The sequence below is a fragment of the Pseudophryne corroboree genome, chromosome 4 (assembly GCF_028390025.1).
Source record: "Pseudophryne corroboree isolate aPseCor3 chromosome 4, aPseCor3.hap2, whole genome shotgun sequence".
Lineage (NCBI taxonomy): Eukaryota > Metazoa > Chordata > Amphibia > Anura > Myobatrachidae > Pseudophryne > Pseudophryne corroboree.
In genome coordinates, this window is record NC_086447.1 from 328,049,832 (window position 1) to 328,062,456 (window position 12,625).

The window sequence follows — 12,625 nt, forward strand, 5'->3', positions numbered from 1 at the left end:
GCGCTCCCTGATTGGCTGAAGAAACCCACTTAGACATCAGTCAGAGTGGGTTTCTGGCATTCGGGGAAAGGGGGCCCATGTGCAAACATGGGTCCCCTTTCAGTGCGTGGCTCGGCTCTCCGTTTTTTTATTTTATTCAAGTACGTGGATTACAAATGGATGCTACGAGGAGCCTGGGACCCTGGATCTGGTGAATAGAATTTATTCAACAGGTACCCATGGATTCTACTGGAGAAGAGGACAGACCCTCGTGTGAACATAAGGTAAGTATGTATGTATGTTTGTGTGGATGCATGTAATAAAACTTTACTTTCAAGGTGTGTGTGTATTGTCTTTTTTTGGGTATTTTTTTAGTAGTAGTACTACAGGTACCAGCGGGCCCGTTTTTCCGCCGCATGCTGGTACTTGTGGTTCTCCAAGTACCAGCATGCGGGGGAGGCTTGCTGGGCCTTGTAGTACTGCTACTAAAAACAATATCTTTTCATTTTCACAAAAGGCTATCAGCCCCCCATCCGCAGCCAATTGGATGGGGGGGGGGGGGACAGCCTCGGGCTTCACCCCTGGCCCTTGGGTGGCTGGGGGGACGACCCCTTGATTGAAGGGGTCCCCACTCCCCCAGGGTACCCCGGCCAGGGGTGACTAGTTGGATTTTTGATGCCACGGCCGCAGGGCACTATATAAAAGTGACCCCCGGCTGTGGCATTATCTGTCCAGCTAGTGGAGCCCGGTGCTGGTTTTAAAAATACGGGGGACCCCTACTCTTTTTGTCCCCCGTATTTTTGGAACCAGGACCAGGCGCAGAGCCCGATGCTGGTTGCTTAAATATGGGGGAACCCATGTCATTTTCCCCCCAATATTTCTGCAACCAGGATCAGCTCAAAGAGCCCGAGGCTGGTTATGCTTAGGAGGGGGGACCCCACGCAATTTTTTTTAAAGTTTTACAGTGTGTATTTAAAAAAAAATAAAAAATGAACCCCAGCACGGATCACACAGATCCGGCCGAGATTCATTGTGATAAAGTCGGCAGTGTTTTGCTAATCACTGCCGTAAAAAACGGGAAAAAAACACGAATGACATCGACATCGGAACAAATGAAAAATCCGAATACGACAGCTTAGTAAATTAGGCGTAATAAATTCAAAAAGTTGCAGTTTTACACTTTCGATGTCATTCGTGATTGAACTTTGACCTGAAACGGGAAAATACGAATCTTAGTAAATTTACCCCAGTATCTTAATATTTATTTCCAGTTTTTCCTGCCCTAATGGAGCTTACAATCTATATTCACTAGAGATACTTTTTGGTCAGTAGCCAATTAATCTACCAGTATATTTGTGGATAGAGGGAGGAAACTGACACAAGCATGGGGAGAATATACAAACTCCACACAGTTAGCGCTGTGGTGGGAATTGAACCCATGACCTCAGTGCTGTGAGTCAGTAATACTAACCATCAGTGGCATCACAAAGGGGGGTGCAGGCCACACCCTGGTGTAATCTCTGAGGGGTGACACCAAAATGTCGTTTCCTCCTCAATGAGAGGAGCCAGGTGCTGCATTTAACATTATGTGCAACATTCGTTTCCTGTCACAGTGCAGGAGCCAGTAGTGCAGTCACACAAGTCAAAATGGGTCAGCTTGTAAGGCCACGCCCTCTTTACTCAAGGTCCTGCCCCTTTTTGGCAGCGCACACTGAATGCGTGCAAAGGGTGGCACCCACTGTCTTGAAACCCAGTGACGCCACTGCTAACCATTACACCGTCTGTGATGCATTCTTTTCAAGACATGGTCCATCACCCAGAATTCTTTAGGGCTAAAGATTAGCCCATGGTAACACCCAGAAACGTATTAACAATTCTGAACCAATAGAATTTTAAATATTAAAATAAATTCTATTTTTTCTCCTCCCTGTGTTGGATTTGAATAATACTAGTATGCAAAGACAGAAATACCAAAGCAATCATTTTGAGGTGTTTGAATACACACTGTTGTATGCTCTTGCTAAGACATTAAAGGGTTATATTTACCAAAATTCGATTTTGTATACGATTTTAAAGTTAAATTTAAAGAAATCGACATTCTTTTTGAATTAATCAAATCCCAAATTTACTAAAGTAAATATTGTTTGATTTTGACTATTGATTTTGTGTTTGGTTAAGGATTTCCATTACAAAATCACATATATGTATAATCACCTATAAAATCGAATAGCAAAAATCGAGTAAAACATTGAAAAAATGTCCTCATTTAATCCTATTGGTCCAAATTTATCTAATGCAAGAAGCTGCTTTGATTCCTCTAATTCTGGTGTATGAACATCTCCGATGGTGGGGTGTCTGCGCTGGTTTGCGTACATCTCCGATGGTGGAGCGCCTGCGCATGTGCAGAATGGGTCCTTCATATGCGCACAAAGTGCTCCCTAAGCCACAGCCTGTCACCATTTGGGAATTGGGACTCTAAAGATGCAGGTGCAATTAGCCTTTATAGGAGGAGAACTCATTGTGCATACGTGAGTACGGTACAAACATCTTTTCACCTTCTATTAAGAAGACCCTCACAGAAAAACTATTTAGGCTCCACTTTCTGTGTTAGCGTCCACCCCTCCTCGAAACTGTGATCTACTACACCATTGGTACCCTTCTGTCCATCTTTTTCCCCTTTCTGAGGGTACTAGAAATTAAAAAATCATACACCTTTTTTTGAGGATCACTTTGTACGACTGGACATTTTAATACAGGCTTCGCTTTTAAGCAGTGACTTTCTCCACACGGTGGATATCATCACACAGACTATCTTCAAACTGTGACTTTCTATACTTATCTCTTGAAGCGGAGTCCATTGTTGGATTATGTATCCACTTGCCTTTGTTTTTTTTTTACGGTGGCTTTATTGGTTTATCAACACATTATGCTGTGTGATATTGCTTATTTCATTTTTATTCTGTATTGCTATACTACCTGAGTGCACTAATGTTATAAGGGGCTATTCAGGTAAAGCGCAGAAGTTGGATGTACATTCTTTTGTTGTCATTATTTTCATTGGCTGTCGAGTGACACTCCACTGTATATCCTCACAGCAGCCACCCAGGGCGCAGTGGTTATCTATACCATTTTTTGTTGCAATTAGCACTGCTTCCATCTCTGACTGAGGCCCATAATCACTACAGTCACAGTGAAACACATGTTTGGGACCCTGTTTATAAGAGATCTGCGCAAATCCTTACATTTTTCTTGATTTCGTTTAAAATGGATAAAAACCATCTAAAATCATGTAATGTGGACCTGTCACATAGAGCCTTTACAGTATTATTAATATCTGGCCTGATTCTTGAGTACAGATACACAGGAGACCTAGCGGCATGTTCCAAAAACTATAGCAACACGCCTGCGTTTTTGCCACCCCTCCTCCGGCAACATGCACAAACGATGCCTGACTGTCAATCACTCTGTGTAAACATAAGCGCTGCAAGTGGCATCGTTATTTGATTTGGCGCATGCGTTAAATTGTAAAAACATTGGCATATCATTTGTCATCTCTACTTTAGTCATCACAATTAATTCCCAACCAACAGAATGTTGTATAGAAGCTAAAATTGCCTGTCTGTTAATAGGCCCTCATTCCGAGTTGATCGCTCGCTAGCTGCTTTTAGCAGCAGTGCACACGCTAGGCCGCCGCCCTCTGGGAGTATATCTTAGCTTAGCAGAAGTGCGAACGAAAGGTTAGCAGAAATGCGCGCTAAAATTTTCATGCAGTTTCTGAGCAGCTCCAAACCTACTCCTTCCTTGCGATCACCTCAGTCAGTTTAGTTCCTGCTTTGACGTCACAAACACGCCCTGCGTTCGGCCAGCCACTCCCCCGTTTCCCCAGCCACTCCTTTGTTTTTTAGCACACTCCCGGAAAACGGTCAGTTACCACCCAGAAACACCCACTTCCTGTCAATCACTCACCGATCAACAGAGCGACAGAAAAGCGTCGCTCGTCCTTGTGTAAAATTGCATAGTTTTGTGTGAAAGTACTTAGCGCGTGCGTACTGCAGCCCGTATGCATGCACAGAAATGCCGCTTTTTCACCTAATAACCGCGCTGCGACCGAAGGCAGCTAGCAAACAACTCGGAATGAGGGCCTTAGTCTGTTATTTTTGGGGATTTGTAGTTCGATTTTGTGTTCAATTTTCAATTTGAATGTTAGTAAATCAGGTGATCTATATTCATCTATGTAACAGTACCGATGTTTGTCAATATTCGATTTTGAGCGGGATTTTTATATTCAATTTTACATTTGATTTTGCCTTTAGTAAGTCTCCAAATACAAAATTGAATGCAAATCAAAAGCAAAAATCACCCAAAAAACAAAATAGAACATTAGTAAATATACCCCTAATTCTTTAATAAACACTCTATAGTTTATTGCTTTATTACTTTTCACACCAAGATTATTTTTGCAATAATTTATAGTCTATAATGGTTGTTAGGTTAAAAATACAAAGTACACTGTAATCATACCAACAATGTCAAATTACTACTACAGACTTTTAAAGCAGAAAAAAGAGAGCATTGGTGGTCATTCCGAGTTGTTCGCTCGCTGACGATTTTTGCAGTGCAGCAATCAAGTGAAAAAACGGCAAAAATGCGCATGCGCATGGTACGCAGCGCGCATGCGCTAAGTACTTTCACACAAAACTTTGTAGATTTACATAAGCTCGAGCAACGTTTTTTTCAACGCTCGAGTGATCGTAGTGTGATTGACAGGAAGTGGGTGTTTCTGGGCGGAAACTGTCAATTTTCAGGGAGTGTGCTCAAAAACGCAGGCGTGCCAGGTAAAAACGCAGGAGTGGCTGGAGAAACGGGGGAGTGGTTGGCCGAACGCAGGGCGTATTTGTGACGTCAAACCAGGAACTAAACAGACTGAGGTGATCGCAATCTAGGAGTAGGTCTGGAGCTACTCAGAAACTGCAGGGAATTATTTAGTAGCAGTTCTGCTAATCTTTCGTTCGTTATTCTGCTAAGCTAAGATACACTCCCAGAGGGCGGCGGCCTAGCGTGTGCAATGCTGCTAAAAGCAGCTAGCGAGCGAACAACTCGGAATGAGGGCCATTGTTATAATAGAGTCCCTTCATTTCTGCTGCAGCAAGATTCTGCTACCAAAAAAAATAAATACGAACTAGAATAAAATTCAGGGGTAAATTGTCCACTCAACATTTTATATTAATGTAAAGCATAAATTTAAAACAATAAATAATAACTGTAATACCTTTCTTACAGCATACTGCAATGCATCCTTGTTATAACTACAGTATAATCAGGAGCGTTATTATTAAAATAAAGGAGCTAGAAATAATCTGTACAATTAGTAATTATCCAAAATAATGCATTACAGTATACCCTTTTTTATCGTATAGAATCTGCAAAAAGTGGACTAACATCTATATTCAGTTCTATCAACAGCTGCAGCAGTCCTGCTTTCCCATATCATAGTCCCTCCTGATTTCTCACAGGCATGTATAAAGGACACTGATACACTGCAGCAATACTGTGTTATTTCAATGCTCATAGATTTGTTTATTAGTAACACTCAAATAAGATAAGAAAAAGAATTCTGACTCAAATTGAGCAATTAGCGTTTACTAAATACCACATGGTAACTGGAAATTTGCAAATTTGAACTTACTCCACAATCATTGGCTCCATCTCCGCACATTGCCACATAATAACTGCAAAAGGTAGTAATTTGGGTTGTTATTACATATGAAATAATATTCATTGCATTCTATTTACTAAGCAGCCACCAGATTACTTTACATGATACTGTGTTGGATTGTTATAGTGATAACATTTTATACAGTACTTGGAGTAATGTGTACAGTACATTAATATCTTCTAACGTGACTAGTGTATTCCACAAACTGAATTTCCCCAATTTTAGCAATTAATGTGTACAGGGAGACGGCGATGCAATTATGGGCCTATTTCAGATCTGATCGCAGCAGCAAATTTGTTAGCAAATGGCCAAAACCATGGGGGTAATTCCAAGTTGATCGCAGCAGGAAATTTTTTAGCAGTTGGGCAAACCCATGTGCACTGCAGGGGGGGCAGATATAACATGTGCAGAGAGAGTTAGATTTGGGTGGGTTATTTTGTTTCTGTGCAGGGTAAATACTGGCTGCTTTATTTTTACACTTCAATTTAGATTTCAGATTGAACACACCCCACCCACATCTAACTCTCTCTGCACATGTTATATCTGCCCCCCCCCCCCCCCCCCACCACCACCACCACCGCAGTGCACATGGTTTTACCCATTACCTAACAAATTTGCTGCTGTGATCAGATCTGAATTAGGCCCTATGGCTATTTAATTAACACAATAGTTTGACTTTGATACATAAATTATATGAATTTTAAATGCTACATACTCCAGGGGGTATATTTACTAAAGGTCAATTTTGTTTGTTTTTGTTCAATGTAAGGGTGTGTACACACGGTGAGATCCTTGCTATGCACGATTTTTACTTGCGATTTCCCTTAAACTCCCCAGAGCCCAGATAGCACAGATTTTGACTAACTTTTCTTGAGATATGGACTATGTGTGCTTACGATTTTGGCCTATGTGAGATTTTGGCTTATGTGAGATGAACTAGATAGTACACCGATCTAGCAAGGATTGACTTGCCTGCACTAGTCTATCTTTTCTTGCGATGCCGACCTGGCGGGACCGCGCATCGGGATCGAATCGGGATCACAAGGTGACTTTCACCTTGCGATCTGCACTAACTTTTCTTGCGATTTTGACTATATAGTCAGAATCGAAAGAAAATATCTCACCATGTGTACACACCCTAAGATTGATTTCAAATAAATTTTAATGGATGTTGGTCTTTCAGGGTTAAAATACACATTTACTAACATTTAAAAATGAATATAAAAAATCATCTGCTAGTAAATGTGTGTTTTAACCATGGAAGCCCAACAGCGATTAAAATTAATTTGCAATCGATCTAACACCAAACAAAAACCAAAAAAATCGACCTTCAGTAAATATACCCCCAAGTGTCTGTAACATGTAAGGAATACAGGGGATGAGTCAGAGATGGACGCTGTTTAGATTATTTTCGCAGTTGGCCGATGGTTGTTGATCTGTGTATGTGGGGAAGCCGCACTACACATGTGCAGATCGCACTACACGATATCGCCCACATTGCTCCCAAAGCCGCAGCATGATTGACATGCTGCTGGCATTTGGGGACAGCGACAGGAGAATTCCAGAAAACTAGGGTGATTATGCCCCATTTTTTTGGAGTACCAAAGCCAGAGGCTGCATGATTTGTCCGGACAGGATGTAGATATGTGACCGGCGGTCAGGAGACCGCTGGTCACATTACCGATGGCTATATCCGGCACTACCGACGGCATACCGACTAGCAGGGACTATTCCCACTCGTGGGTGTCCACGACACCCATAGAGTGGGAATAGAACCTGCGGCAAGTGCAACTCCCCCCCCCCCCCCCCGACGGCATTCCATTGCCAGGATCCTGCGGTCGCTATGCAGCCCGCCGGGATCCCCAGCAGCGGTCACGCATACCCAACCCAGCTGGACATCCTGTGTAACCTGTGGGTAACTCAAATATCCAATGATCATGCAGTTGATCTGATGCTGCATCCTCTGATGCAGCAATGGATCAGGGAAACCGGCAAGGAGCGTCTTTTTACTTAAAATGCCTCCTGCATCTTTAGCATATTTCATGCAGCTGCTGCGTACAAAGACTCAGAGACTGTTCTATAGTGTCCACCTCAGAAGCAGCCCCATAGGCCTTTGTTAGCACTCAGGTGCGTAGAACATAATTAGATGTGTAGATTGTATTATTCAGTGGAGTTTCTTGGGTGATTACATAGGAGTGACGAAGTGATGTGAGCTTGTCATGGATGTGTCTCTTTAAGTGGCTGCTTTCAAAGATGCAGAACTGCTTTCACAGGATGCCATGCTCAGACAGAGATACTGCACCTGCAGTAGGGCTGGTCCAAGTTTTGATGGTACTGTAACTCCGATGGTGCAGAAGCAGCTATGGAAAAAGGATGCAGCTATGTCCGTGTGTGGCTAACAATCAGCCCCCGAAAATCAGTTTTGTTATTCTAATGCTGCTTGTTTATTTTTACAGTGCAAGCTCATTTTATCCCTACACACAGCGCCATCTTTTTAAAATACTGGTTAAAATTCAAAATTGTATTACAAATGTCACTTGTAAAGGTATAGCACTTCTGCATTGTTTAAGTGTGGATAAAGCTACAGTATGTTCAGCATGTCCGATCGGTCTATGCTGACTTCAACTGTACTTTGCTCTTAATAAAGAAATCTTTAAACTTTTTCAACCAGTATGGAGATATCCAATTAGACCCAAAAAATGTTTACTACGACCCCACCCCCCACCCCCGTTTTTTGCATCCAGTCTAATTGGATAACCCCCATACTGTATGATATATATTTTTTTGCAACACATTTTTTTTGTGCTATTCAATTAGCCCCCGTTTTTTTTCTGTTCGAAAAAAATTCCGTTTTCATGCAAAAACACATACGATCCGCAAAAAGTCGTGGACCTATGTATTTTCACTGCTGTGATCAGGATAAAAGTACATGCTTATCACAAATTTGGTCCCCAATAAGTGCCAACTTTGGGGCTAATTGGATAGTCCTGGGCGACTTATTGGATAACTTCATATGTCTCATTTGGCTGGGAATTTCACAACTACTTGGTATCTGAAGTAAGATGCAAAATGACTGGGGATGAGGCTATCAGGAACATGGGACTTGTTTCTGAGTGAAACAGGCTTGCTACTTGGAAAATAAATGTTCTCTAGGGAAATGGTTGTTAGGAGGTGCCAGGTAATGAGATTGTATATAAAGCTTTGAATTGCATGAATACATACAGTAAAAGACTGATACTGAGTCACACACTGACAGGGACTTGCGGTGAGGTAAATGGCTCATGAGGCACTGGTTTGTACCAGAGCCAGATTTACACACAATATATGAGCCAAAGGGTTCATGTGGGCATTATACTCAAGTGCAGCAGTATATGCTGCTAGACATTTGATGAGATTTGATCAGAGAAGTGCAGAAAAGGTAGGCAGAAGAGGCACTGCCTCACCTGCCATAGACTTTTACTTCAGAGTTTTCACTATAAAACTGATTAGAATAATACAAAGAAGATATTTCTAATAAATGATTTGTATTTTTCATATACTTTATACAGTCAGAACTCTGGCTTATATGTTAGTATGACAGGAAAGGCTCTGCCTCACCTCACGGCACATCACTATTTGTGACCGCTGTAGCGTCTTTTGCCTTTACTGGCATCTGTGACTTTATGGCAATGCTAGTACAGGTTGAATATCCCTTATCCAAAATGCTTGGGACCAGAGGTATTTTGGATATGGGATTTTTCCGTATTTTGGAATAATTGCCTACCATAATGAGATATCATGGTGATGGGACCTAAATCTAAGCACAGAATACATTTGTGTTTCATATACACCTTATAAACATAGCCTGAAGTCAATTTTAGCCAATATTTTTTATAACTTTGTGCATTAAACAAAGTGTGTCTACATTCACACAATTCATTTATGTTTCATATACACCTTATACACACAGCCTGAATGTCATTTAATACAATATTTTTAATAACTTTGTGTATTAAACAAAGTTTGTGTACATTGAGCCATCAAAAAACAAAGGTTTCACTATTTCACTCTCACTCAAAAAAGTCCGTATTTCGGAATATTCCGTATTTCGGAATATTTGGATATGGGATACTCAACCTGTATCAACCCATTCCGCTGATGAACAAGTGTGCTTCTGCATGTGCAAGGACTGGGACACTGACTTTGTGAATCTATAGCTGCTACCATTGGGCACTTCATCAAAACTTGCACCTGCCCCATGCTAGGTGCAGATTCTCCATCATAGTATAGAAGAGGCTGCTGACCACCCAACATGTTGTGACACTCCCATAACATGCCCATATGATGGAACATCTCCAAGAGCCTGTGCTCCCAGTCACCACCATGGATCACCCAATACATTTCTGAGAACGTGCATCTCAATCACAACTGTGACTCCATGGAAAGCGTGCATTGTGCAGCTTTTTAGCTACTTGGATGCATACGCAATTGAAAAATAATTCACACAGAAATCAGCATTGCATGCAACTCAGAATAAGGCCTTAAAGAGGCAGCTACCAAAATGAATCGGTAGAAGGAGAGATTGAGAAAGATCAAACAGTTTAGGCAAACAGACTTTGAATAATAATAGGCATATGATGTTAAGCATATAATGGTAAGCATATAATGGAGCAGGATTTAGTTATGATCCTGGCAGTCAGCATACCAACACCGGGATACAGGCCACCAGAATGCTGGCAGGGGGCCCAGGGCTATTCCCACGCATGGGTATCCATGACAAGCAGAGTGGGAATAGAACCTATGGCAAGCCACCGAGCCCGCAACTTGGCGAGGGCAGCTCGCCCCCTGTCGGCATTCTGGCGGCTGGGATCCCAGCGTTGGTATGCTGACTGCCGGGATCCCGACCACCGGTCAACCAAACCCAACCCAATGGAGCTTGCTAATTTTTGTGGCAAAACAAGTAATTGGAAAAATCATATATACTGATGGCTTTTCCCATGAAGAAGGTGCTACGGCACCGAAACAGCTGTAGGAGCTGCCACTCATTCTGAAATGCTGATATGCTGAACTGCTAAGTACCAATTCTTTGTATTTGCCTATGGCTATGCTTGCACATTGCACTTTATATGGAGTTTTGATGGATTAAAATGTACTAACTCAACTTGCTGCTATGTTTTGGTGTGCTGGTCTATGTGGGAACTCCGCATTTGCCTAATATAAATACCAAACGTGGTCTTGGAGAGGTTAAACATTGCATAATAAGTCAATATACAAACATAAAAGAACCAGTATGAGACAGAACTGCACTTTCAAAAACACACATTCTCCCACCTCATAGCACGGCACCTGTCTCCTCTTCTTGGCAGCAAATGTCTGGTACTGTGCACTGATTGCGCGCTAAAGACCCATACACACTGGGCGATTTTGAGCTGAAAGCAGCTGACTTTTGGTGTGTTGAGCTGCTTTCTGGTCAAAGCCGCCCAGTGTATATGCCCCAGTGATGAGCGATGATGCGCGCGCCCGCTTCATCGCTGGCAGTCGCCGTTCATCTACTGGTATTACCAGTAGATGAACGGCGGGGTGAGCGGTTTTCCATAGCGTCCTGCTATGGAAAGCCGTTCACCCCCGCTGACATCGCTGGGGAGGGGGGAAAAGCGCTCAGTGTGTATGCACTGAGCGCTTTTCAGCCCAGAAATGTCAGCAATCATCACTGTGCATACACGCTGGGCAAAAACGCCCAGTGTGGTTGCACCTTTAGATATTCACACATAACATACTTGTTAGAAGAAGCTGCCACCACTTGGCATGTACAGCAACTTTGCTCTTTCCCTTAAATTGAATGTTGCGGTGACAGCTCTTGTATTAGTATTAGATACGGTTGCTATTGTGGTCATACTTTGAGCTGCTGGCCTAGATGAAGGGGGTTTCTGAGGATCCGATAACCCCCCCCCCCCTCCCCCCCACACACACACACACATTTGCCTATGTATGGTATAATTCTCTAAAACATCCTAGATGAGTTGGCAGTAGAAGACATTACTATACAGTGGCCACCGTGGTTTAAGTTTAGTATAACACCACGGCCGTAACTAGCATTATGCGAGTGATGCCATCACAGAGTGTAGGGCTATGTGGGTGGTACTCTCGCTGCCCCATGGCATATGCATGTGGCTTGCAGGGTGCCTGGAAGCGTTCTTACGACACTGCGGGCATTGCTTTACTTGCTGGAGCCAGCGGCTGTATCAGTGGCGCCGTGCCCTTAGAGGGCACTGGTTTCAGTGGCCATGTCCCTAAGACATGATGTGATGACATCACAGGTGTAGGGGCTGGCACAGGGCTCAGTGCCGCCTTGTTACAACACTGTGAAACACTGTCACACTGCTTTATTGTTTCTTGCAATTAAAATAGTTTAATTTACATTGAAATAACATTTTAGCTATTTGCACTCCATTCAACAAAATATCAATATACTGAATAATATCCAGGGTGAGAGGCGGAGCACTATAACACTTTACCTGGGAGCCATATTGCCAGTGTCTGCTACAAACTGCAGTGGATTAACCATAGAGGATTAGGCAGAGCTATAACTAGACCTTTTTACCCTTTTACAGCAATGTTGTAAATAAATGTCTGAGGAGACAGACTACTGTACTGTACTGTAAGAGGTGTACAGTAGATCACAACAAAGTGTAATACAGTAGCGCTAAAGGTCCAAGTTATTATTACAGTACATTCACTCCACACAATTTCAAGAGATCTTTTTGCTCAGTGAAAACACAGAACTAAATATTGAATCACAGATAAGTGAAACTTTTGTTTTCAATAATGAAATTGTAAATACAAATCTTATTATGTTTTAGATTATACAATATATTTTTTTTTTAACAATTATGCTCAGGTGTTATAAGCTCTTATAAATTTGAGGTATACACAGTAGCCTTAGAAAAATTT

The 12,625-nt window shown here is 42.2% G+C and overlaps 1 protein-coding gene across 1 annotated transcript in view; it reads right to left on the reverse strand.

Moving 5' to 3' along the window:
- The window catches only part of LOC134909484 (probable cation-transporting ATPase 13A4), a 240,195-nt gene that overhangs the window by 76,542 nt on the left and 151,028 nt on the right, over positions 1–12,625 (reverse strand). Inside the window, exon 22 of the mRNA XM_063916408.1 lies at positions 5,666–5,708. Coding sequence (XP_063772478.1) covers positions 5,666–5,708 — 43 coding nt within the window. The remainder of the gene's footprint in view (positions 1–5,665; positions 5,709–12,625) is intronic.